We start from the raw sequence: 27,332 nt of genomic DNA on the forward strand, positions 1-27,332 counted from the left end.
GCATCGCAAAAGTAAAGACGGGGGCTTCATGTTAGATTACCGTTGTTGAGGGGGAAACACCATACTTGCTTTGCCCTTGAAAAACGGTCAATGGAAGTGGAATATTTTTGGTTGGGAAAATGATGTGGGGATACTCACATTTTATTTTAATATAAACGGGAAAATTCTCCACTCTCTTCCACAGTAATAAGAAGCTACCGAACAGCACAGCAGAAATGGAGCCTTATGGGGAAAAAGACCGCATTCCTACTCAGTAGCCCCGGAGAATTCAGCTGCTGCTAAGTGGAGAGGTACAGTCTATGTTTGGATTGTGGGAAGAGGCACTTGGAGAACTTGCCGAGTCAGTTTTTCCAGGACTGGAATAAGTATTAAGTCAAGTGTTAAGTCAAGGCTGCATTTAACTCCCATCCCCCATCTCCTTCCCAGACCAGAAGTGGTGAAGAGAGTCATCAAGTCACAGCTGACTCATGGTGGCTCCATAGAGTTTTCAAGGCAAGAATTGTTCAGAGGAGGTTTGCCATTGCCTTCCTCCGTGTCACAACCCTGGTATTCCTTGGGGGTCTCCCATCCAAATGCTAGTCAGGGCCAATGCTGCTTAGCTTCCACGATCTGATGAGATCAGGCTGGGCTGGGCTGTCCAAGTCAGGTCAAAACCACAGTTAGTTTGCTTCAGGTCCCTAATTCTGCTTTATACGGAGTGAGATGAGGTCAACATTGTCTTCTCTGACTGACAGTGGTTCTCCAGGGTCTCCAGCAGACATCTGTCATGTCTTCAAAGACTTGTTCCATCTCTTTTTAAACTGGAGAGCAAACCTGGGACCTTCTGTAATTCAATCCATTCCCGGGTATGAACTTAGGCAGATTGTGAGTGGGTGGGCAGAAGGGACTATGTCAGTGCTTGGCTCTTGTGGCCCCTTCTTGCATGCCCAGGGAAATGCCAATTGCCACTTTGGGATCTTCCAGGCCAGGCTGGCCAGGGATTCTGGTTTGAGGGATGACGGCATCATTTGGACATGGAATTTGGCCCACTGTGGTGGGCAGGGAGTTGTGCGTTTCCTGCATTCTGCAGAGGGATTGGACTAGATGACCCTGGAGGTCCCTTCCAACTTCATGATTCTTTGAGTGATGCACATTTTTCTCTCTACTTATTTAGGATGTTTTTTTTTTTTAAAAAAACTTTTCATTCTTTGCAGGGTGGCTCCTCGTGTTGTTTTGCATATGTGCAAAGGCCACAGGCTTACACCTTGGAAACTGTCCTCTTTCCAAACCACCGAGCGCACTCCCTCGATGTGCGAGCAGCTGGACAAACCCTCTGTCGTGTGTGTCCAGTAACTGATTCTTCGTTGTGTGCCCTGTCAAAAAGTCTGAAGCCAAGAGGCGATGGTGTTGAACTCCTCCCAGGTGGACAGTTGTGGCCCGATTCTCAGATGGATTCCCTAGAAGTAGGTGCTACCTCTTCTGTGAACTGGTGCCATCTGGAAGGTGGAGAATTCTCCCTTTCGGACAATGTTGTGCCGTACAGCTCCAGTGAGAGACTTCTGCCGTCATACAGAATACAGTGACCATACCTGTCCATTTGGAAGAAGAGCCCTTTGGTTGGCTGTTTTGAGGTCCAAACAACCCGTCCATCCTACAAGACTTTCTATACTACACCAGATAGAGGGAAAAGAATTACTGTTTCACTTGCTTGTTTTCTACATTTATTGTGGACTTTCTGCAGGCAGCCATCACGGAGAGATCGCTGCGTTAGGAAAACACAGTTGTATTTTGTTGTCACTTTTATATGCAGATACAAAAACAAAACCCCTCATTTTTTTTATTTTTCTAACCTTCTGCAAGCTTTTATTTTGTATTGTATATTCAGTGACCAAAGAATCTAAACGACAAAATATCTACGCCAATCTAAATGCAAATGGCTAATATTAATATCACTATACGACTATAGCAAGCTGACGGTACGCTGTGAGCATTTCATAGGCTGTTGGAGTCAGGCACCAGTTATCCATACCCTGGAGGTTTAAAATAAATCTACTAAAAATAAGTCTCTGCAGAGCTTATTGGGTGACAGTTTTGGTGAGTGGAAGACCTGTTTACCTGTCCAGTTTCTGTATTTCGAGGGTCTGGGGTACTAATAACATCTTTGTTAAGCTAGATTTGAGTCCAGTAGTACTTTAGAGACCAACAAATTTTTGTGGGTATAAGCTTTCAAGGCAATGATGGCAAGACAATAATGGTAGGAAGAGATGGGAAACATAATAATGTTGGAAGCACATGATAGGACCCACAGTAATGGGTTTAAACTTCACGTAGAACAGTACTGGCTAGAAAGCCAGCTTGGTGTAGTGGTTAGGAGTGCGGACTTCTAATCTGGAAAGCCGGGTTTGATTCCGCTCTCCCCCACATGCAACCAGCTGGGTGGCCTTGGGCTCACCACAACGCTGATAAAGCTGTTCAGACTGAGCAGTGATATCAGGGCTCTCTCAGCCTCACCCACCTCACAGGGTGTCTGTTGTGGGGAGAGGGAAGGGAAGGCTTAACTATGGAACCAACTCTTCTTCATCAGTAATATCAAGGCTGTCTCAGCCTCATCTCCCTCACAGGGTGTCTGCTGTGGGGAGAGAGAAGGGAAGGCGATTGTAAGCTGATTTGAGGCTCCTTTGCAAAGAGAAAAATGGCATATAAGAATCAACCTTCTTCTTCTAGATAACAGGAAAATTTTTCACAGTCAGAGTAGTTCAGCAGTGGAATTGGCTGCCTTGGGAGGTGGTGAGCTCCCCCTCACTGGCAGTCTTCAAGCAGCGGCTGGACAGATACTTATCAAGGATGCTTGAGGCTGATCCTGCATTGAGCAGGGGGTGGGACTAGATGGCCTATGTGGCCCTTTCTGACTCTATGGTTTTATGACAAAGTTGAAAGCAGCCTGAAAAGTTGAAACCCCAACATGAGACGGATTAGTTCAATCAAGGAAGCTACTACCTTCCGTTTGCAAGGCCTGCGCAAGGTTGTAGATTTAAGGAGGACAAAAGGAAATGCTTCTTTACATACAGAGTGAATAAAATGTGGGATTTGCTGCCAGAGGATATAGTTATGGCCACAGGAATAAACAGCTTTAAAAGGGAATTAGATAGATTCATGGAGGGTAGGTCTGTCTTTTGCTAATCGTTACGTTGATTGAAGGGAATCTCCACATTCAGAGGCACTAAACCTCTGAATCTCAGAACCAGGAGGCAACATCAGTATTGGCCCTCCAGAGGAACTGGTTGACCACTGTTAGAGACAGGATGCTGGACTGGAGGGCCATTGGACAGGTTCAGAAGGGTTCTTCTTATGTTCTAAGGCTGTTAACAATAGGATGTTTGGAAGACATTAATTCATAGGGCCACCAGAAGCCTCTTGGCCGTGTATAACAAGCATGAGCTTTGAAAAATCACAGAGCTTTGACTCTTGAAAGCTTATACTCCAAAAACCTTCTTGGTCTCTGAAGGCTTACTAGACTCAAATCTAAGTTTTTGACTGCAGGTCAGCATGGCTACTCTCTGGATTTGCTAAGACGATTCAAAGCTGTTAATAGCCCATAATTCAATAGAGGGGCTGCATGAGGAGGGAAAAAAGAGGGAAATATAATTTGCTGTTTTTTTGTTTTTAAGTTCACAATTGAAGATTAGGCAGCACAGAGCAATCTGATGTGTTTTGGTGCAACTAACGGAGCGGGCCAGGTGGATTGCTTCTTAAAATAAACCAGAGGCACGTTTGACTTAAGAAGACTCCAGGGGAAAAAATGTGTCTAGCGTTTGCTGATCAAAGTGAAAGGAATTAGCAATCAAAGGGTAGCTTTGCCGGCATTTGTGAAGAACAGCATTGGAAACCTCTCAAAGGACACTGCATTTCAAACAACAACAACGATGCCTGTGAGATATTTTTCTAGAAAAGCAATTATATTTTAATAGACCAGATTTGGAAGCCGCAGGAAAGAGTTTCTACGGAACACGCATGAACTTTTGCAACCTCAAGTATAAAGTTCTTTAAGAGGTAATGGACATTGTTTGGAACAAGAAAGGAAGAGTTCTTTGTCAAAGTATATATATATATATTATATATATATAATATGAATATATTACATAAATAAATTATTCTACTTATAAAAGTAACCAAGTCTCTCTGTTATCACATTTACAGGAGGTTTTTGTTTAGTTGGCATGATCTGATCACATTTGAGTCTTTTCTGCTCTCTTTTTTTGTTGGGGAAAATAGTTTATTTCATGTATTACAGTTAAGGAAGTGAGAAACAGGCTTTTGATAAGCCTTTGATGCATTTGCATATCATTGTTTTTTTTAAAAAGCTGTGATAAAGGTAAAGGTAAAGGTATCCCCTGTGCAAGCACGGAGTCATGTCTGACCCTTGGAGTGACGCCCTCTAGCGTTTTCATGGCAGACTCAATATGGGGTAGTTTGCCAGTGCCTTTCCCAGTCATTACCGTTTTACCCTCCAGCATACTGGGTACTCATTTTACTGACCTTGGAAGGATGGAAGGCTGAGTCAACCTTGAGCTGGCTGCTGGGATCCAACTCCCAGGCTCATGGTCAGAGCTTCAGATAGCATTTCGACTGCCTTACCACCCTTAACTGTCCATATGTTATAATACATGGAGAAACGAGGTCCTGTTTTGTTCTATTGCTAAAACTTATCACTATCAGCTAGATATCAGGAATTCCCTCTCCCCCACACAGTTCAGCAGTGGAATTGGCTGCCTAAGGAGGTGGTCAGCAGGCTTCGAGCAGCGGTCGGACAGATACTTATCCTGGATTAGGCTGATCCTGCATTAAGCCAGGGGTTGGACTATGATTCTATTGTTCTATTAATTGCTTGTGGGGATGGTATAAGTGCTAGCCAATACGTGCTTGCTACAGCGACCTGCCTTCGAGCTCATACTGAACAGTGTTCGCCCCAAAGCTCTCTTCAGGACATGAAAAGAAAGTCTTCAGCTAGAAGGGCACACTGTGGAATAGAAAACACACCCATGCCTCGGCCCTGATTCAGCCCAAAGGAAAATTATTTCATTGACTCCTGTTACACCGGATCTGTAGGAAGTCAACCTTATGGAAAGCTCTGGGTTGAAGGTCACAGTGGCAGGTTACACTGTGGCAGTGTACAGTGGGTGAGCAATAGGGTTGGGAGGTGGCAGGTTACAGTGGGGGTGGCAGGTGGCAGTGGGGGTGGCAGGTGACAGTGGATGAGCGATAGGGTTGTGAGTGTCCTGCATAGTACAGGAGGTTGGACTAGATGACCCACCGTGATCCCCAACCTTTTTATCACCGGGGACCACTCAACGCTTTACGATTTTACTGAGGCCCGTGGGGGGGGGGTAGTTTACTCCTCTACTCTCAACCACTGCCCTAAGGCTCTCTGATTGCTATGGTAATGTTTAAACATCCCTTCCAAATAAGATACAGACACGCCACAACAATGAAGTGTGTTGTAAAGGGCAGGGGGGGATCAAGTAAAGGGCCGGGGGGGGGGAAGAAGGCGTCCTTCGGGGCCCACCTCCAATTAGTCGAAGGACCACATGTGGTCCGTGGCCCACAGGTTGGGGATCGCTAGACTAGATGACCCACCGTGGATGAGCGCCAGGGTTGTGAGTGTCCTGCACAATGCAATGACCCAGGAGGTCCCTTCAAGCTCGCGAAAGGGGAGGTGGGCAGCCGGAAGGAATGTCTGCTCTGTACGGTGGGGGGGGGGAAGGGAAACAGGGAACATCTGCTGCATTTGGATAAGTGATGAAGATCCCCATTTATTTAGTGATGAAGATCCCCTAGTGGGGACCCAAAACCACTTGCATCATTCCCCTCCCCTCCGATTTTATCTGCATTATCTGCACATCAAAACTGTACAGAAGGTTAGGCTGAGGGCGCGTGGCTGGCCTAAGGTCACTCAGCAAGCTTCCATGAGTGGAAGATACGAACTTGGGTCCGTTCTGGCCCTCCAACCCCTACACTCCCTGTTATAGCACCACACAAACAGACCGATTTCATTTGTCGTCTTGCGTCTGGGTGGGTTGCAGACATCTGAAATCCTTTAAAAGAAGAGGGGCTGCGGAAGCCTGCTTGTTCTCAACCGGGGACTTTGTTAAATGCAGCCGCAGTAAACGAAATCACACATTAAGCTAACATGAGATTCTCGTGCCGCAGTTACATCTTGCGGAGTTGGTCCATTGCACGGCCATATTTTGGGTGATCGCTCTTCTCCCCTAGAGCGCATTAAGAAAACGGGGGGGGGGGGGAATGGAAATGAAGGTGAAATGGAAGGAAAAACGTTTTGTTCTGTGTCGGCGTGGAGGTCGCCGTTGTTTCGCCTTCCCAGAAGGCCAAAGGTGCAGCTTGATAGGAGTTCCACTGGGCAGCTCTTCTTCGAAACTGGATGCAGAGAAGAGGATTTAGTCCGTGAGCTGAAAGACCGCCCTCTCCCCAGTTTCTCAGCATCTATCCCAATGAAGGATTCTAGAAAACTTGGAAGATTGCACACTGTTTTGTACTGTTTTGAGGAGGGCCATCTCTGTTGAAGTAGAGTTTGGCAGTAGCCAAAAATTTCAACTCCATGCTGGACGTTATTAGAAAAAGATGGCAAATAAAATGATCAATATAAATAAACACCTTCCCTCCCTCTCCTCCCTCCCCTCCCTCCCTCCCTCTCTCCTTCCCCCTCCCTCCCTCCCCTCCCTCCCTCTCTCCTTCCCCCCTCCCTCCCTCCCTCTCCCCTCTCCCTCTCTCCCTCCCTCCCTCCCTCCCTCCCTCCCCCTTTCTCCCTCTCTCTCTCCCTCCTCCCCCCTCTCCCTCCCTCCCTCTCTTCTGTGACCTTGCTGCAAACTAGGACTGTGTGAACCTGGAATTTGCATTTTACAGATGGACAAAGATCCGTGTTCCCCTGTCTGGACATAATGAATAAAGTGTTTGTGAACAAATATGCAGCCTGTGTGAACTCCAGCCTTTTCGTATCCAGACATCGGAATCTGCTAGGGCAGCTCAGAAGCAAAAATTTTCAACATGGAAATCAGACCATAGGATCATTTTTCTGCTGCTACTTAGATTTTCCGTGGAGTGATGGAAAGGTTGGTAGTCAAGCGAAATCTCCTAGGATTAAGTGGCTTACCATAGATCAGACAAGTTAAACAAAGCATATTGAACCTCTCTGTTTATGTTATCTTGGAGTCCCGCTGAGCTTTCTTTAAAAACGTCCTTTCTTCTCATAAAAATCTCTCCCCATCAGGGCACTGAAAAGACAAGGAGGGGAGAAGTCAGGGTTGTGTGGTAATTTTAAAGAGGCTTAAATGGGGTTGTCCTCCCCTATCCCCTGTTATCTTTTGGTCACATTGAAAGAAGGCGGGTCCCCTGGAAAAGACAATCGGGCTGGAAAAAGTCATAGAGTTGCAAGGGGCCAAACAGGCCCTCTGTTGGTGCGGTGATCAAGATAAAGATTGCTCATAGTGCAGTGTTCCCGATTATTATGTATGACTGGGAAAGCTCAGCAATGCAGGAAGCGAACAGGAAGCAAGTTGATTCATCTGAAATATGATGGATTAGAGTTTTATGGATACCTTGGAAAGACAAAAAGTTGGGGGGGGGAGGGGAAATGATTCAACTGAGGCTTTTGTACTTTGGTCACATTCTGAGAAGACAAGAGTCCCTGGAAAAGACAATCAGGAAAAGTTGAAGCTAGCAGGAAAGGAGACCCAGCAGGAGGTGGACTGACTCACTCAATTAGGTCACGGCCTTCAGTTTGCAAGACTGGAGCAGGACTGTTAATGATAGGATCTTTGGGAGGCCACTAATTCATTGGGTCACCAGAAGTCAGAAGCAACTTGACGGCACTTAACACACAAGGCTGAATTACATGTGTTGTTGGAGCTCTGTCCAACATAAAATGTCATTTTGACAACCAATTGTCAGTATAGATCAAGGGCATAGCACTGGGGAATGGGGATGGGTTGTTTCTTCTTGTGCATGCCTTTATTTTCTTTACTGGGACTTAAATCAGCTCAGAAAGCCATTTTTAGAATCATAGAATCATAGAGTTGGAAGGGGCCATACAGACCATCTACTCCAACCCTCTGTTTAATGCAGGTTCAACCTGAAACATCCATGATAAGGATCCAGCTGCTGTTTGAAGACAGCCAATGAGGGAGAACTCACTACCCCCTTAGCCAGCTGATTCCACTGCTCAAGTACTTTGGTTGTGAAGTCCCCTGGCCCGAATATCCAGCTGGTACCATTCTACATGCCAACAGGAACTGTTTTCTACAAATCACGACCTTCAAGAGAGCAATCATGTCCCCTCTCAAACTCTCCTTCTCCAGGTTGATTATTCCCAAGTCCCTCAGCCTTTCCTCACAGAGCTTGGTCCCCAGGCCCTGGATCATCCTCTTCACTCTCCTCTGCCCCCTCTCAATTTTGTCCCCATCTTTTTTTGAAGTGAGACCTCCAGAACTGCACACAGGACTCCAGGCCTTGAAACAGGTCTGGCCACTTAAGCAGTTTCCCCCAAGCTTTAGAACAAGTTCTGCCTCCGATGGCACCTTTAAGACTACTTTATCCTCAAGGTTTATGTTACTAAATTGGAATGGAAACCCTGGCAGGAGAAAAGATTACAAAAGATTTCAATTCTACACCTAAGAAGGAGATCCCACAGATTGAATGCAAGGGGACTCTAAGGCAGAGCTACATCAAGCACAGATTCACATCTGGCTGCTGAACTTGGGGGACACAGCTGAAGTAGTCCCCGAGGGGGCTATTGTGGAACGAGCATGCGGTTAAAAGCTGAGGTATGTTACAAAGTCAACAACCCCCGGGGCTCGGGAAACTACAATCGCCTAGATGTTGAAACACTCTCCTGGAAAATGTGTGAAGAATGTCAACGGTCAAGGATTTTAAGGCTGGGTTATTGCAACGCTGGGCGGGAGTAGCCTTTGCCCCCCTCACACAAAGGACATCTGTGCTGAGACGGAGGCAGGCTCTGATGGAGAAAAAGGAAGATTCACCCCTCTGACAGACCTACTCAAGAAGCAGGACTTTGGAGTGAGGGAATGGAGAAATTAACTATGTTTTAGAAGAAGGGTTGGTTTTTATACCCCACTTTTCATCACCTGAAGTGGCTTAAAATGCCCTTCCTCTCCCCACCATAGACACCCTGTGAGGCAGGTGAAGCTGAGAGAACTCTGAGAGAACTGTAACTGGTCCAAGGTCACCCAACTGGCCGCATGTAGAGGAGGAGTGGGGAATCAGTGGGGTTGTCTAACTGCAGGTGGATTTTGGGCAGGGAGGTCCAGATGTTATTCTTCTGGCCTCAGGCCTAGTGGAAGAGCACATTTATACAAGCCCCCCATTTTGTTTTGAGATCCTGGGGGGTCTTCAGGTAGTTTTGTCTTTTTCGGGATGGGGACCCTGAGCAGATTTTGGCTGCTAGATCTTAATGCTCTTTGGGAGTTATAGGCGGAAAGCTGGTCCTGAAGATACAAGGGCCCCAGACAGTTAAGGGCGTTGAACGTGAGAGTCAGAAACTTGAGCTTGATTTGGTCACTCAAGAGTTTTGCTCCTCCATTGTCAGATTAAGTTCCAATATGAATCTGATGCTTAAATTAGGTTTAACTGATTAAGATGGACTGAGAGGAAAGGCTATTTGTCTATATTCAATTATGGGTTGAGCCTCTTGTGGCGCAGAGTGGTAAGGCAGCAGACATGCAGTCTGAAAGCATTGCCCATGAGGCTGGGAGTTCAGGACCAGCTGCCGGCTCAAGGTTGACTCAGCCTTCCATCTTTCCGAGGTCGGTAAAATGAGTACCCAGCTTGCTTGCTGGGGGGTAAACGGTAATGACTGGGGAAGGCACTGGCAAACCACCCCGTATTGAGTCTGCCATGAAGACGCTAGAGGGCGTCACCCCAAGGGTCAGACATGACCCGGTGATTGCACAGGGGATACCTTTACCTTAATCATGGGGTATGAATTTAAAAAGATGTGGGCAGGGACTGCAGAGAGGGCAAGAATGGGCATGATTGCTCTCCTTTTGTCAACCAAGGGCATGTGGAATCCAACAGGCAACTTTGTGGTGGGGCTCGTTCTCCGTGTGCTTGGCAGTCATCAACTGGTAAAAGCATGGCTTTCTCAAGAACAATAAGAAGTCCAAAATCAAAATGGCAGAAATGTAATAAAGTCTTTTTTCTTATTAAATGAATATATTTCTAATGGTCAACTTATCAGGATCCATAAATTCCAGATAGGGGCTACCAGAACGGTTGTCCCAGGTGTGCTTATCCCACTTTCAGTGTCCTCTTCGGTGATTGCCAGTCAATATCTGAACAAAATATCACAGTTATCACATTTCACCATGAATATGAGCCAGTAACTCCTAGGCAAGAACTCTGCTTTTCACTGAAGAAGTGTCACTGAAGAAGACACTGAAAGCGGGATTAGCACATCAGACCGCTAGTGAGGGGGAGCTCACCACTTCCTTAGGCAGCCTGTTCCACTCCTGAACTCCTCCGACTGTGAATCCCCCCCTATAGCTAGCCGATACCATCTTACATGGAGTTCAAACCTGTTACTGCGGGCCCCGTCCTCTGCCGCCAACAAGAACCAATAAAATAAAAAATACGAGTAACAGGTAAAACATGATGACTATAATAGCAATCAAAATATATGGACAAAATGCACGACAAAAGGACTCACCGTGGAGAGCTAGTAACCTGAATATAAAAATAAACATAAACTACCAACATTAACCTACCAGTAGTGATTATATATTAACAACCCAGTTCTTTCTAACTGTAGAGGCTGGCCAAGCAAATCTGGCTTATTTATTTGTTAGATCAGGGTTCTAATCCAGTAGTAACAGTTGCAGGCCTTAATTTCTAAGGCCACAGGGGCAATCTGTTGATATTAATACGCCTGCACGTATGTGATTATGTAATTGGCACTCAGATAAGACATGCTCAGGGGGTCTCAATTTGGCCCTTGTTGCAGAGGCAATGTCGTTCCATGACTGGGAGTCCATGCAATTTCCCTCCCAAATAGGTGGAGGGTTGGGCATTATAGCAAAGGAGGGGAAAAGATCTCCTGCATTTGGAGTTTGGGACGTTAATTAGGTATGGCATCAGGGTGACTATAAGTATGTCGGGGGGTTGTCCAATTCGGCCGTGTAACCACTGTACCTTCTTAGCTACGTATTTTATATTATTAGTTGCTTTCTGTATGGAACTGCCATAAAATAAACAATAATAATAAATTAATAATAATAATAATTTTAATAAAAATTATTCATATATAAAATAATTTATATATAAATAAATTATTAATAATAATAAATTAAATTATTATTATTATTATTATTATTATTATTATTATTATTATCAATAGCTGTTTTTTTGGTACCCCACTTTTCACTACCTGAAGGAGTCCCAGAATCACTGAGATGAGCTGCCCCCCAAGCGCATGAACGTGAGCCCAGCCAGCATAGATACAAAAGCTCACCCATGAGATAAAAGCACTTTACGTCTTTTGTTTCCTCCGGTGTCAAAACCCAGCGGATATTGCTAAGCAGGAACGAGCCTGAATCCAGCACCCGCTGGTGTCATTTATCACCCCTGTGGGTTAAAGACAGGTCAACCTGGTTAGCATTTGAAAGATGAAGCTATTTATGCAGCCTTTGCAGATAAAAATTCTGATTGCAAGATAGACAGAGATGTGGCTTTTGGCACCCAATGGGGTCAGAGTCCTAATGCCTAAAAATGCGGAACAAGTTTCCCTTTACTTCTTCCTTTGTCTTATGAAGAAAACAGTTAAGTACGTGCAGGGTCTGGCTCCTTACTTGTACAACGGAAGGCACAATATCACAGCTTGTCGGTCCAGGAGAAAAAGCAGGGCCCCAGTTGGACAGAAGCGTTGTTCAAAGCGTTGAAGATAAAACGTAAAAAGGAACAGGATCAACAAATCTTTTAAACCTGATGGCTTGGGTGTAAACTGGGCAACGCTCTAACAACTGAATCACTCACATACTGGATGCTCAGGATGAATCTCCAAATGCCTCTCAAAATCAACAGCAAACCCACAGTAAATACTGGCTTCTCAGATACTCTTGACTTGAAATTATGAGGACAGTAGGACATTGGAATATGCAATATCTGGGATGTGCATGATTTAACAACAGAAGACTACACAGGCACTGGAGTTAGTAGTTAGCATATTTAGATTAAGAACTTTCTGGTATTTCCAAATAATTTCCTCCTGTGTCCTGACTGGTTTAATTGGAGACTTCCTGCTCCGTTGAGTCGACATTGACAATATTATAACTGATGTTTTATTAAATATTTAACTCGTTATAAGAATTAGAATGTCATTGGAATTAAGAATTATTTTACCACACAGCAAGTAAAATCATTGTACATCCTGACCTCAAATGTTTTTAATTTTATACATGCACACTCTATAATATGTAATTTTAATTTTTTGCTAGTTGTAGCTTGACCCTTTTGACACAGATTGGAAGATTTGGGGTTGAGTTGGTTTCCCCTCTTTTGTGGTTTGTTACCTTAAAGCAGCCTTTCTCACCTTTTTACCATTGAGAAACCCCTGAAACATTCTTCAGGCTTTGAGAAACCTGCAATTGTGCAGAATATGGTTGGGAAGCATAGTTGTGTAAACGTTCACCCAAGGCCCTTCCCCTCCCCACCCCCTCCAGGCTCATCATTGGCCATTTGGGAGAGGGGTGGGTAGGTTGTCATGACCATATATGGTCATATCACCCAATAAATGTTTAACACATTGAAAAAAGATATAAAATTAATTAACTCCCACCCATTCAGGAAACCCAGGGCCATCAAGAACATGCAGGGTTTCATAAAATCCTGGTTGAGAAAGCCTGCCATAAAGACTAACACAATTGATTGTGGAGTGACTCAGATGCCATCATCTCATGAGTCAGACGTCATCATCAGTTGTGTAAGAGCAGGGGTAGTCAAACTGCGGCCCTCCAGATGTCCATGGACTACAATTCCCTGGAGCCCCTGCCAGCGAATGGACATCTGGAGGGCCGCAGTTTGACTACCCCTGTGTAAGAGTGTACATCCGCTGCAACTACAAGTGACTAAAAATTACAAGCCCCAGTTGGAAGTAGCAAGGGGATTAGAAAATGAGTGGACAGAAGGCCTCTGGAAGTTGACAGCAGGAAGCCCAGGGGATCACCCCTGCCCTTGGGGTCAAAGGGGGCACTGATGAGATCCCAGCGATCTGCATTGCTGGTGTCTCGATAACCAAGCGTGCACTTCCCCCTGTTGCAAAACTGGCAAGAACAGGCAAGGCCCCCTCGTGAACTCTCTTGGAGTAATCCTTACACGGAAGAAATATGGCAATGGAATTTGGCTCTGCAGTGTGCCAAGCACGCAGCTTGTTGAACGCATGGGGGTAAGAGGAACAAAATAGATGGATTAAATATTCTCTCTCCCAAGCAATTGAAATTGGAACCTTTGCCAGAAAATTGAAGCTGTAATCAAGTAAAAAACGAAACTCTCATCTGCTTGCATCAAAGCGCTCCTGAAGGATGCCATCTGGCTTCCAGAGGCCCTTTGGCTACAGAGGGAAGGGGGGGGGAGCAGCTGTATCCCCTCCCAATCAAGTGAGCTTTGGTTCCACCCCCTCCCCAATAGACCATTCCTTTTGGCATGCCATCCAGGAGAACAGGGGAGGTGGGTGGAGGTCCACCTCTGACACAGCTCACTACAAAGCCATTCTTGGGGATGGATTTATGGCCGAGGAGCCAGTCGAATGTGATTTTGACCTCCCGCCTCAGAGGTTAACAGCCCAACTGGCCCCAATTGTTTGCCTTAGCGGACACCTTTGCTGACATAACTCCCGCTTCAATGACAACATGTGCTCTCGGGCCCAGAGATGTGACTTGCACACAGTGGGACGTTTTTTTTTTCCCAAAAGGACACCTCTGAAATTCTATCCACTGTAATTTTATTTGTTTTTGTCATTGACTAGGAAGGAAGACCATTGAACTCAGGGGAGCTGGCTTGGGTCTAATGCATAACATCAGATTTATAAAATCAGATTTCCAAAACCAAACAGCCAATAACGTTGATGTCGACAGATTCAGGTAGGAAGCCGTGTTGGTCTGAAACAGCAGAACAAAGTTTGAATCCAATGAGACCCATCAGAAACTATTGTGTGCATGCACATTTTATCTGGGGTTGCCAGTTCCCCATGGCTGCCGGCAGAGGATGGGATGGTAGGGCTGCCAGATTCAGGTTGGGAAACTCCTGGGGATTTGGAGATGGAGTCTGGGGAAGACAGGGATCTCAGTGGCGTGCAATGCTATAAATTCCACCTTCCAAAGCAGCCATTTTCTCCAAGGGAACTGATCTCTATAGTCTCGAGATGGGCTGCAATTCTAGGGGATCACCAGGTCCCACCTGGAGGTTGGCATCCCTAACTTCACCAGAGACAGTGACGTAGAATAGCCTCAGCCATTACATATAACTAGAGGGGAAGGGTGTTAATTGCCCGGAAGGGCTGGCTAGAGTGAAGGCGCTTAAGAGATAATCGTCAAGACTGGATCAAGGCAATAATCAAGATCTGTGAACAACAGTGAATAGGCCCAGAAATACAAGAGTTAACAACAGACCTGAGATTGAATTAGAGTCCAAAGTCAGCCCGAAGGTCTAATAACACCCATATGGAGGGTGGTCTCAAACATCCTCCCTAATCCCCCCCCCCCCGTTTAGCAGTAAATCAATAGATTTAGATTTGGGATAAAGATTTTGAAGAAGGCATAGCTTACTTGAGTACTGTAAGAGTAGAAGGGACCAAAGAGTATTAAGAAGGGCAGTTGCCGATGGGGGAGGGGAAGGACAGAATTCCTGGATCTGGAGATTTGAGATTGGGGTCTGAGGAGGACAGAAACCTTGGTGGGGTTCAAGGCCATAACATCCCATCTCCTTCCAAAGCAGTCACTTGCTCTAGGGCAGGGGTGACCAAACTGTGGCTCTCCAGATATCCATGGACTACAATTCCCATGGAGATCTCCCCACATTACCACTGTACCACAGATTACAGAGAAAATAGCTCCTGTGGAGGTCCCCCGTACCTCTTCTCAGATTTCACTCCGAAATCTCCCGGAATCCCCCAATCCAGAGTTGGCAGCCCTGCTGATATTTTGTTTTGTTAAGTCATCTTGGGCAGATTCCCTAGAGAGGAGGCATACAAATTTCTAAATAACCAAAAGGAAAAAAAAAGCATTGTTTATTTCTGATCAAAATCACTCTGATTTTAGCAGTTATTTTGGGTTGGATGCTAGGAAACAGCAACGTATTGTAAACGGCAAATGTTATTGTTCCAAAAGAGATCTTGCTTCACAGTTTACATACTTCTTTTTAAAATTATGGAGATGTTGACACATTGGGAGGCATTTCTCGGAAGAAGTCAAAGATAAAAATCTTCCTTGAATTTCTGCCGTAAAATGGAAGGATCTAAACTAGAAAAATTCAACCAATTGGCTGGCACAAAATTGTAATCTTTTGGGTTATAATTATTCCAATTTATTTTGTAAATATTACCTTGATATCTATGATGTGCAAACATAAACCGAAATGGATTCCGGATAAACACAAAAAAACTTTCTTTTTCAATAGCCCATTTTCTAAGTTGTTTTCTTCCTCGGTGGTTTTTATCATATAAATAGTCCTTCAGGTTCAATGTTTCATGGACGTCTCTTTACTGCTCTATGGCTGTGAAAACCCCTCTTTGGTACGCAGTAAAAGGGAAGGAAGCTTCAGGTTTATAGGCAGAGACCCTCTGAAGATATCTGAAGAAGTAAGCAGTGACTCATGAAAGCTCCTCCCCAGCCACAAATTTTGTTAGACTTTGCACAGTTCTGGTGCAATTGAATCGATTGCTCATATTCTATGTGCCAGTTTGGTGTAGTGGTTAGGAGTCCAGACTTCTAATCTGGCTTGCCAGGTTCGATTCTGCTCTCCCCCACATGCAGCCAGCTGGGTGACCTTGGGCTCGCCACAGCACTGATAAAACTATTCTGACCGAGCAGTGATATCAGGGCTGTCTCAGCCTCACCCACCTCACAGGGTGTCTGTTGTGGGGAGAGGAAAGAGAAGGCGACTGTAAGCTGCTTTGAGCCTCCTTCGGGCAGGGAAAAGTGGCATATAAGAACCCAACTCTTCTTCTTCTTCTATTGCATAGTGATTTTTACTGGGATATCAGAAGTAGTCTATTTTCACCTTGGTTACTGCGATATATTGGTGATCTGTTAGTTAACCTCTTGCTGCAGAGAAAGATGGTTATGTTTCTTATACAGTGGCAAAGTTCTGTTCTGTTGCCAGTAAAGCACGGAAATCCTTGGTCAAAGTTAAATGACTTGGCTGTTAGAAATGACTGTGGCTTTACCTATGTTCTGATGCTGGTTAATGACTGTAAATAAACAAACAAACAAATCCCCAAGATGCACATTGATGTAATTTGTCTCTAATATGCATGCTTGTACATCCACACACTTACACACTAAGACTCCAGGTCAGGTGTGATGTGCAATTTCGCATGCTGGCAGCAACTACCGAGGTTCAGCAGAAACTTGTTCTTTTCTTTCTTAAAAACAAAACAAACAATTGGAAAAATGCTAAAAATCTGGTGATAGATAAGTGGTGGAATAAACTAAAGCAACTTACGATACTAGAAAAAAAATAACTTACAATATAAGAATCATTCAAGGAGTCTGTCAAAGGAATGAATTTGATTTAGTTTGGAAAAATGTAATGGAATACAAAAAAAAACTTTAAATAGCAATGTTTGGGAGTTAATTGTGTAAATATGCTACTTTGTCCATTTAGTTAATCATATTATGTTTGTTTCGTGGTTGTTGTTTGGTTTTTTGTATTTTTTTCTACACAGTATTCCTGATGACGCTGTCATTTTTTCTTTCCTATGTCTAAAATAAAAAACTGGGGGGGAAAACCCTAAAACAAAAACCCAAAAGAACAAGGAGGAGGAAAAAGAAACCCCAAATGCAGTAATTAATTTTAAAGAAGGGGGAGGGACCTATATATAAAATAGAAACAAAAACAGAACAACAGTGGCAGAAGATCGGCACATCTGCTAATCGACATCCACTGCTTTTTCCTTTTAAATCGGTGCAGGCTGGCCTGTTCAAGAGTAAACCAATGCAGTGTGCAACATCCAGAGTATAGTGGGCCATCGTGGGAGGGCTCTGGCTGTGACCCCTGGTGCAACAACAGGAGTGTTACGAACATGCAAGTGTGTCACTCTTGTCATCTGTAACACGTCGGAGGGCATGGCTAAACTATTGACAACTTTTTTCCTAATGGACTGAAAGAATGGGAGCTGGGAGAGAAGGAGCAGTTGGGGTGATGGACTGCATTCCTGGAGCTTCTAATCCTTGAAATATAAACTACATACATGGCTTTCCTTGGCCCCCTAAACAGCTGCTTGCAGACCGTAGCCTTTGCTGACATTGGGGGTGGGGAGGAGGAAGGGGGGGCGGTGGTGGATGGAATGGATTAGTTTCTGCTTGCTTGTGTTCCTTCCCCTCTCCCTGTGGGTAACTCCAGCTTGCTGGGATTAAGGGGTTGGATCCTGGAGAAGTCGGACAGCCCTTCCCAAGGAGCCATACTTTTCATCCATCCGGCATGAATCATCCCCCAAATGCTTAGCTGGCGTCCACCATTGAAAAAACAAAATAATGCTACAAGTGGAAACTGGAACGGACAAAGCATCTTGAAAAACAGCCAGCTGTAAGCCTTTCTGAAGCCTGCATTTTCAAGCCTGCATTCCCGGCTTTTTCTTTTCTCCAGTTTTTGCATAGATTCAAAAACCACAGAGTCGGAAGGGACCATACAGACCATCTAATCCAACCCCCTGCTCAATGCAGGATCAGCCTCAAGCATCCAGGAGAAGGATCTGTCCAGCCACTGCTTGAAGACGGCCAGTGAGGGGGAGCTCCCCACCTCCTTAGGCAGCCCATCCCACTGCTGAACTAGACTCATAGAACCCTAGAGTGGGAAGGGGCCATCCAGTCCAACTCTCTGCTCAATGCAGGATCAGCCTCAAGCATCCAGTAGAAGGATCTGTCCAGCCACTGCTTGAATACCCCCAGTGAGGGGGAGCTCCCCACCTCCTTAGGCAGCCGATTCCACTGCTGAACTACTCAGACGGTGAAATTTCCCCCCTTATTTCTAGTCAATATTGTTCTACACATAGTTTAGACCCGTTACTGCAGGTCCTATCTTCTGTCGTCAACAGGAACTTCAAATACTTAAAGACAGTATTTATGCCTGCCCTCAACCTCGTCTTCTCCAGGCATAGAACTCTTCCATGTGGAGGCCCTTGATGGAAATCTTGCTACCAACAGCCGGATTTAAATGTTTAATCATGCAGTGTCTTGATTTTTGTGTTGATGGTGTACCTCCGATACAATCTGCCTGGAGCTGTATATTAGGGAAGGGTGGTGTACAAATATGAGAATAAATAAAAAAAATGAATGAAAAAAAATAAAATTAAATTAACTTGCTTGGCATGCAGTCCCCAGCATCTCCCGAGGAAATGTCCCAAGAATAGGCAATGTGAAAGACTTCTGCCTGGCACCTGAAAGGGCATAATGTGTTTCTGGGGTACTGCTTTACACTGCTCTGGTTCGGCCTCACTTGGAGTCCTGTGTTCAGTTTTGGGCACCCCAGTTGAAGAAGGATGTAGACAAACTGGAGCGTGTCCAGAGGAGGGCGACAAAGATGGCGAGGGGTTGGGAGACCAAGACATATGGGGAAAGGCTGGGGGAGCTTGGTCTGTTTAGCCTAGAGAGGAGATGACTGAGAGAGGATCTGATAGCCATCTTCAAATATTTAAAAGGCTGCCCCGGAGGGACGGACCAGAACCCGTGGGATGAAATTAATTCAAAAGAAATTCCATCTAAACATGAAGAAGTTCCTGACAGAGCGGTTTCTCAGTGGAACAGGCTTCCTCGGGAGGTGGCGGGTTCTCCATCTTTGGAAATTTTTAAACAGAGGCTGCATAGCCATCTGACGGAGAGGCTGATTCTGTGAAGGTTCAAGAGGGTGGCAAGGTTTCAGTTGTCATAATCTTTAATATTTCAAGTGCCTTTTATAGTCTTAAATCTGAAGTCAAGATTTGTTCGTCTATTTAAATATTTATGCCCCCTCTTTCCCTTCTGGCTCAGGGTGGCTCATGATTCCCAAAATTAAATACATGTTGCCATCAGAATGTTTGCATTCTCCTCTCCTCCATTTTCGTAATTTATTCCCTTCTCCGTCAGAAGTCTTGCACTCCGGCTTCATCCTCCCCTGCGTCTCCCCGCTCTTCCAGTTTAGAAACTGGGAGACTTTCAAAGATACTGCCAACCTCCGGAGTAGCTTGATGTGGTTTGCCTTGGATTATAAATCAATCTTATTACTGCCCAAATCGAAATCAATCGCGAAGTAAGGGAACATCGGTGGCCTTTTTAAAATTACTGCCTCCCTCGCGGACTGGGTAGGAACAGCGGGAGCCTTGAGATTAGAAGAAGAGAGAACTTGAAAAGATTAAGAAATCTTATAAATGACACAATTAAAAATGAGGGTTTCTGTTTCCTATTGTTGCAAGTGATGGGGGTGGGGGAGAACTGATCATGCTTATTTTGGTTTTTGGCTATCTTTCAGACATCTGGGTCTGTTTTAAGTTCCCTCCATGAATGCAGGGAGGCTTTTCCAGGAGATATGTCTGCCCCATAGATCTGCTGGAAGTTGCACCGAAGGACTGTATCACATGGGATGCTTCGGCTGGAAATGCGATCTTTCCAGAAACCTAAAGACGACTTACATTCTCCTTGCTTGATTCCAGTGGCACCATGAAGAAGACCAATAAAGCTTTGTTCTAGCTGTGAGCTTTCGTGTGCAGGCACACTTCCTCAGACTGTGTAATGGAAATCACCAGACTACACATGTAAGGTGAGAATAAATTAACAGTGAATTAGTAAACAGCATCGTGAAAGTACCAAGTGGTCTAGCAGTTCTAAGAGTCTTGCTGGAATTACAAGCTGAGTTTATAAGGTTATAAATCCCTATATCATCACCTTGTATAATCACATAAATATAGCATGTTATAGTCCTTGCATAACCAGCTGGGTGACCTTGGGCTAGCCACAGCACTGATAAAGCTGTTCTGACCCAGCAGGAATCTCAGAGCTATCTCAGGCTCACCTCTCTCACAGGGTGTCTGTTGTGGGGAGACGAAAGAGAAGGCGATTATAAGCCACTTTGAGACTCCTTCAGGTAGAAAGAAGCAGCATATAAGAACCAACTCTTCTTCTTCTTCTTCTTCTTCTTCTTCTTCTTCTTCTTCTTCTTCTTCTTCTCGGCCTCACCTCCCTCACAGGGTGTCTTTTGTGGGGAGAGGAAAGGGAAGGCGAATGTAAGCAACTTTTGAGACTCCTTTGAGCACTGAGAAGTGGGGGATAAAAACAACTCTTATTTTCTGGGAAGGGGGTTGCCCTCAAATCACAGTTGACTGAGGTGACCCTGTGGAGTTTCCAATGCAGGCAACATTCAGAGGTGGCTATTCCCTGCCTACATGTCACAACCCTGGAATTTCTTGGTAGTCTCCCTTCCAAATGCTAACCTGGGGTTGAACCTGCTTAGCTTCCAAAATCTGACAAGATTAGGCTAGGCTAGCTGGACAGCAGACCTTCTCTGAACTATTTGAAATGACCAGCCCACGTCCTGTGTTCCTTATACCACCTTGTTCTCCACCTATAAACAACATTGCTTACCCAGCCCCATTCCCTCCTCCTCTCATGAACCTGTTCCTCTACAACCTTTTTGATGTTAATTGAACCCAACAGCTAATGTCAAAAAGGTCACGGGGCAGCTTTTGAACTAGCTTCTGAGGGGAAGCCGCCTGGAGGTTGGGAGAATCAGGTTGGAGAGCACTCATTCCTTACGGATGATGATGCAGACATTTCTGACCCTTTGTTTATTGCACACCTTTCTCACTTACTCAAGGTGGATTACCCATAAATCTATAGGGTTTGACCTCCAAAAAGCCATGCAATAAGATTAGGCTTGTGCAAATTAAAATCAAGTAAAAATCTGAAACACAGTACAAGTATTAATGTGGCATATAAAATGATTCAATTTACACAACAGACCTGCAACCATTTTTCCCAACCCGAAACAGGTCCCACTAAGTCCATGTGTTCTCCATTGTATTTTGTTCCCGGTCTCCTATCTCCTTCCCACTTGATTGGGACAGGGATCAGTGGTCTCATGAAGCTCCAGACAGCATTGAAGAATCACAAGGCTAGAGAGTACTTTATTTCCTGCCTTTTGTCTCCCGACTCAGCCAGAGCAAGCAGGGGGAAGGTCAAGTGTAGCACAAGGCTGCTTGTTTATTTTTCTATTTCTTCTGCCTGTGTGAAGGGCTGGTGGTGGAATGTCAGAGCCAGGAGAGAATGGGCTGGGTGGTGGTGGAAGAAACTCCAAAAGGCAAGTCTCCGCTTTGGAGGAGCGGGCTTTTGGAGAGCAGTCCCTTGAAAACTATCCCAAAAATGAGGGCAAAAATTAAACTTGCGAGGGAATGGCAACTGGGAACCCCAGTTTTCCTCCAGTTTTTGAATTGATGCTCTGAGCAATCAGTGACAGACTACTGTGCACCCAAAATCAAAATGGAAAGCGAATAAAGTGCAGAGGGGAGGAGTTTATTTGGGTTCGGAAAGGAAAAAAAACCCAGTGCAGACTCTACCATGGTTTCATGGTAGAACATAAGAAGATGTCTGTTGGTTCAGACTAGTGGGCCATCTAGTCCAGCAGCCATAAGAATGTTAGAAGAACCCTACTGGATCCCTACGAGATCATCAGACCAATGGGCCAGATAGTCCACCAACTTAAGAACATAAGATTTCCCCAGTTGGATCAGAGCAGTGGGTCATCTAGTCTAACATCCTAGGAACATAAGAAGAACCCCATTTGGATCAGACCGGTGGGCTATCTAGTTCAGTGTGCTGCCCCACCAGGCTGCACCTACTTAGCTGGGTGATCATGCTGGGACAGTGGGCTAGCAAGCATCCAGAGTCCAGTCCAGGAGGTTGGGAGCCAAAGGATACAGAGTGCACATCAAATGGGCAGGGGAGCAGAGTCAAGCTGAGCCAGGGCCAAAAGCCAGGGGGAGAGTCAAAACACAGACCGGATTCAGAAGCATAGTAGCCAAGCCAAGGGTCGAAGAGCTGGAATGTGGTTGAAAGCCAAGCCAAGAGTCTGGAATGGGGAATCACAGGAACAGAGCTTTGCTGTTGCGAACTGGAAAGGTGTCGTCTGTGAAGACGGGCAGGGTAACGCAAGCATTGCTCCCATGAAGGACCTTCTGAAATTGCCAGAACCAGGTGGAGCAGCCCTCAGCCAAAGGGCCTGCACCTGGAGCTAATTCTCATCAGAGGAAGAAGCTGCAGCCAGACCCTCTACCTTGACAGTGAGCTTCTGAGAGCTGTCAAGATAGATCGCCTTTGCTGTCGCTGCCACTCTGATGAATGCCCAGGGCTCACAGGGGTCATGATCTGATGTCAGTGATACTATTCTTTTGACAAGTCTCCAGGACTTGGGTAGGGGTATTGTCCTGGGGGGGGGGCTTGTCCCAGATCATCATCCAGCAGAGCCAAGTCTGGGAACCATGGTGACTCCAGGAGAGGGTTGAGAGATGCCTCTGGACCAGCATCCCATGGTACCAGTGTCAGTGGTGCAGCCGGTGCAGGCATGACATCCAGCATCCTAAGAACCTAAGAAGAAGCCTGTTGGATCTGACCAGTATGAGATCTAGTCAACCATTCTAAGAAGAGCCCAGTTGGATCAGACCAGTAGGCCATCTAATCCAATATCCTGTCTCATAGAGTGGTCAACCAGTTGGCCTAGAAGGCCAAGAAACAGGGCATAGAAGCCTTCCCTGATGTTACCTCCCACCCTGGGTTGCATAGGTTTGGAAGGGTATGGCTAGTCGCTATTGATGGAGCTCTCTTCCATGGATCTGTCGAACCCTTCATGTGTGTTTGTGCCTATCGTCTCATTCAAAACAAACATTGATTTTACTGTATTTCAATGCGCGGTGAAATGCTGCAGGCTTCTGCTTGAAAGGTGGCTGTGTAGAAACAGCATAACAAGGTAAAACCAGAATATGATTAATTCCTCCTGTTTCCCAAATGAGTCTGGAACGTTTCCCAAAGTCCTTTTAAAAGGTCTAACGGATGCCCATTTGCTGTGGTCTCGTGCAGGAGGGAAATGGGGGGTGTTAATAAGGAGACGGAAGCCCCAACCTTAAATAACCTCCTCTGATCTTGAAAATTTTTTGAAATTGGCTGAATTTCCTGCTGGCACTGAACACTGTATTCTCAGGCCGACAGGCAGCATCTCAAAGTTCTCTTGCTGGCTGACTTCAGCCTCAGCAGTTTTCCTGAAGTTTATTTAACTACGGCTACATTTATCTGCCTGATCTTTCACAGCATATTCTCATTCAGTTGCTGTGCTTTTTGGGCTCTGTCAAAAGCCATTGAGCTATATAAGTCCATTCCCAGGGAATCTACTGCTCCTTCTTCCATTCTGCAGCTGACCTCGTCATTTATACCGTGTTCTTGAAAAAAGGAAGAAAAACAAATGGAGATGAAAATCAGCCTTTTGGGATTGCGGCAGATATTAATGGTCAGAGGTGGCTGCAGTACAGATATTCTGAATCAGAAGAGAATATTTATTCTCCACCTCCTGTTCAAGGACTGCTAAGAGTAAGGGTTAGCCAATGGTGAATCAAGGGCAATTTAACCATTTCAGAACGATTTTGGTAAAACAAATGAACTGCATAACTCTAGAGCATCCTAGGTGCAAATTGCACAGAGCTTTTATTCCAACCCCAGATCGATTCAGTCCCTGCCCTCTATACAGAATGCAATTTCCATTTGGATTTTGGGTGATTTTAATTTTCCTTCTGCAGCAAGAAGGATTGATCCGGAGTGACCCTACCTTTATTGTGCGATATCTCAGACTGCTTTTAAGCCTGAATATCCAGCTTGGGAAAGAAAGCTCTGTGGTAGAGAACCTCTGATAGGCTACACCTGGCCATGTGACATGCTTGCCTTAAAGGAGAAGCTCCTAATTTCTCTCAACTTCTGTTGGTCCTGGATTTTTCCTCCCTCCTCTGCCTTTTTCGATCCTCTCCCCCTCCCCTCCAAGAAAAGAAAGAGGCTCCCTGCCTGGCTCCTCTCCCCCTCCAAGAAAAGAAAGAAAGAGGCTTGGCTCCCCCCCACCTTCTGAGCCTCACTAACCACGTGCAGAAGTCTTTCCTTTTTCAAAGGGGAGGGTGGGGGGGGGAAGGAAGAATCGAGTTCAAAGCGATCTGAATTCAACAGGATTGACAATGGAATAAATAAAGCAAGTGCAGACTCTGCCCTAAATTGACACAGACACAGTTACTGGTGCATAGAGAGCCAGTTTGGTGTAGTGGTTAGGAGTGCGGACTTTTAATCTGGTGAGCTGGATTTGATTCTGCGCTCCCCCACATGCAACCAATTGGGTGACCTTGGGCTTCCCACAGCACTGATAAAGCTGTTCTGACCAAGCAGTAATATCAGGGCTCTCTCAGTCTTTGAAACTCCTTTGGGTAGAGAAAAGTGGCATATAAGAACCAACACTTCTTCAGTAATATCAGGGCTCTCTCAGCCTCACCTCCCTCACAGGGTGTCTGTTGTGGGGAGAGAAAAGGGAAGGCGACTGTAAGCCGCTTTGAGACTCCTTCAGGTAGAGAAAAGCGGCATATAAGAACCAACTGTTCTTCTTCAGTAATATCAGGGCTCTCTCAGCCTCCCCTCCCTCACAGGGTGTCTGTCCATGGACTACAATTGGCATGAGCCTCTGCCAGTGCTGACAGGGTCTCATGATCACTGTAGTTCAGAGCCACAGTTTAGCCAAATCTGCCATAGTTGAAGATAAGAATTAGAGCCAGTCTAACAGAGCATGTAACACACTAGGATCTGGGAAACCATGTTCCAATCCCCGCTCTGCCGTGAGTTGCTGACTGCTGGATCCCCATGCTCGGCCATGGATCAGTCACATACTCTCAGCCTACCCTACCTCAAAGGGTGGTTGTGAGGGTAGCACAGAGGAGAGGAGAGTGATGAAAGCCACTTTGGGTCTCTGTCATGGAGAACGATGTGGTAAATGAGTAAATAGCCGACCCTGTTGGACCAGTCTGAAGGTCATGTAAGTCACAGATGGAAGAATAAGCCTTGCCCTATCAGACTACAGTTCCCTCTAGTCTAGAAGAGCCCTGCAAAATTAGACTGAATATGAATCAGGTCTTGAACATGAGAAAACTTTGCTGGACAAGACCAAAGGTCCATGTAGTCTACACAGGACATCCATGTTGGCTAGAACAGCTGTCCCCAACCCCCGGTCCGTGTACTGGGACCGGTCCGTAGATCAGTCGATACTGGGCCGCGTCCTCCTCCCCGGCTGCTGCCTCGGGGGCTGCCCTGCCACTCCGCCGCCAGCTCACCTTTGGTGCTCTTCAGCAGCCACCATGGCTGGGGCTCCCCCTTGGCGTGGCACTGCGCAGCTGCTGCTGGCTGCACCCCCCAGTGGGCGGTGGGAAGTCAGGGGCGCCAGCAGGAAAGCAAGTGGAGCAGGGGCTCAGGCGGCAGCAATGTCCCTCGGCAAAAGACAACCCCCCCCCCGGGTCTCAGTAAAATTGTCAAACGTTGACTGGTCCCCAGTGATAAAAAGGTTGGGGACCACTGGTCTAGAAGAATCCTGCCAGAGAAGACTAAGGAATCTGTCTAATCTAGAACATCCTGATGGCCAAAGCCAAAGGTTCATCAAGTGTAGAGCAGAAGAAACCTTTCTGGATAATTTTTAATGGCACTAAAATATAGATATATTCTTGGGACCTTGTACCTTATAGGCTTGGGAACGTCTCTGAATCCACCATTTTCGTTTTTTACAGGAGGTATCTAGCTCCTCCCTTCATGGAGCCATAACGAAAAAGTTGTGTCCATCATAGGACTGAACTCCAGCTTATCAGACCATAGATCTGATCCAGGCGGCGGCGACGTCCCTCGGCAAAAGACTGCCCCCTGCTCCACTTGCTTTCCCACTGGTGCCCCTGACTTCCCGCCGCCCACTGGGGGGATGCTGCCAGCAGCTGCTGCGCAGTGCCATGCCGAGGGGGAGCCCCAGCCATGGCGGCCACTGGAGACCAGAGTGGTAGGGCAGCCCCCGAGGCAGCAGCCGGGGAGGAGGACGAGGAGGAGCTGCAGCCCGGTACCAACTGATCTACGGGCTGGTACTGGTCTTCGTACCGGGGGTTGGGGACCACTGCCCTATAGGCCTTGGTCCTATCCAAATGTGCCATCCTATCCTATTGACACATGTCTTTTATGAGACAGCAGGGTAATATACCCTTCCAAACCCTCTCCACGCACTGCATTTTACATGTCTAAGCTTCATTAAAAGCTGCTGCTTCCAGAAACAAAAAAATGTAATAGTATTACCTCCAAAACCTCCACCGATCCCTTAATCCTCTGGCAACCAGTTCAAAGGCGACCGTGGTTTATTATATCTTTGTTCCAGCTCGAGATGTCTCACCTTTCATCTCATAAATAAGATTCCAAAGGTGATAGCGGGAAATTCTTCCCTGTTCATTCGCAGCTGTGGGTTTTCCCTCCCCAAGGCGATGCATAGCTGAACATTTGAAGACGGAACAGCCTGTAACCCAACAGACTGCGGGACAAGTTTGGGATGGCTGCCTTTCAAAAAGAGCTCTGCGGCTCCACGTTGGTCGCTCTAGGCATGGATCCCCTGATTAGACCTCCTTGAGGCGCCTTTAACTCCACCGGTAATCGACATCCATGAGAAGTGCCCTTGAGAGGAAGGCCTTTTAATTAGGGAGGCATCAAAACATAATTTCCTCCCTGCAGGGCCAGAAAATGGAGAGGCTGCTAGAGTGAGATGCTTCCGAGGCATCCTAGAGGAAATGGCTTATAGGATGTATCATTGATTCTGAGTCCTGATGTCTTCTCGCGCATCATAAAGAGAAAGGCAATCCAATCTGGCTGGCTTCCACACTTCATGTTGACATCGTAGCAACATTCAGAAACAAATTGCTACCATCTTGTACTCTTTTTGACATTTCTCAAGAGAAGGGGAAATGCTTACGGATGATCCTGCATTGAGCAGGGGGTTGGACTAGATGGCCTGTATGGCCCCTTCCAACTCTATGATTCTATGGTTCTATGATCATTGGC

At 45.9% G+C, this 27,332-nt stretch overlaps 1 protein-coding gene and 1 long non-coding RNA gene across 2 annotated transcripts in view; one reads left to right on the forward strand and one right to left on the reverse strand.

Annotated features, from left to right (window-relative positions):
- Positions 1-4,148, forward strand: part of EDN3 (endothelin 3) — a 42,541-nt gene extending 38,393 nt beyond the window's left edge. Inside the window, exons 4-5 of the mRNA XM_077335747.1 lie at positions 185-290; positions 1,194-4,148. Coding sequence (XP_077191862.1) covers positions 185-257 — 73 coding nt within the window. The 3' untranslated portion in view covers positions 258-290; positions 1,194-4,148. The remainder of the gene's footprint in view (positions 1-184; positions 291-1,193) is intronic.
- Positions 4,149-7,020: 2,872 nt separating this feature from the next.
- Positions 7,021-26,989, reverse strand: LOC143836889 (uncharacterized). Its single transcript, XR_013230816.1, has 5 exons — positions 26,580-26,989; positions 19,880-19,994; positions 16,553-16,639; positions 15,129-15,228; positions 7,021-7,265 (listed from the first exon to the last, which is right to left on the reverse strand). It is a non-coding gene; the product is annotated as an uncharacterized LOC143836889 (long non-coding RNA).
- Positions 26,990-27,332: the final 343 nt, after the last annotated feature.

The sequence above is a fragment of the Paroedura picta genome, chromosome 4 (assembly GCF_049243985.1).
Source record: "Paroedura picta isolate Pp20150507F chromosome 4, Ppicta_v3.0, whole genome shotgun sequence".
Classification (NCBI taxonomy): Eukaryota; Metazoa; Chordata; class Lepidosauria; order Squamata; family Gekkonidae; genus Paroedura; species Paroedura picta.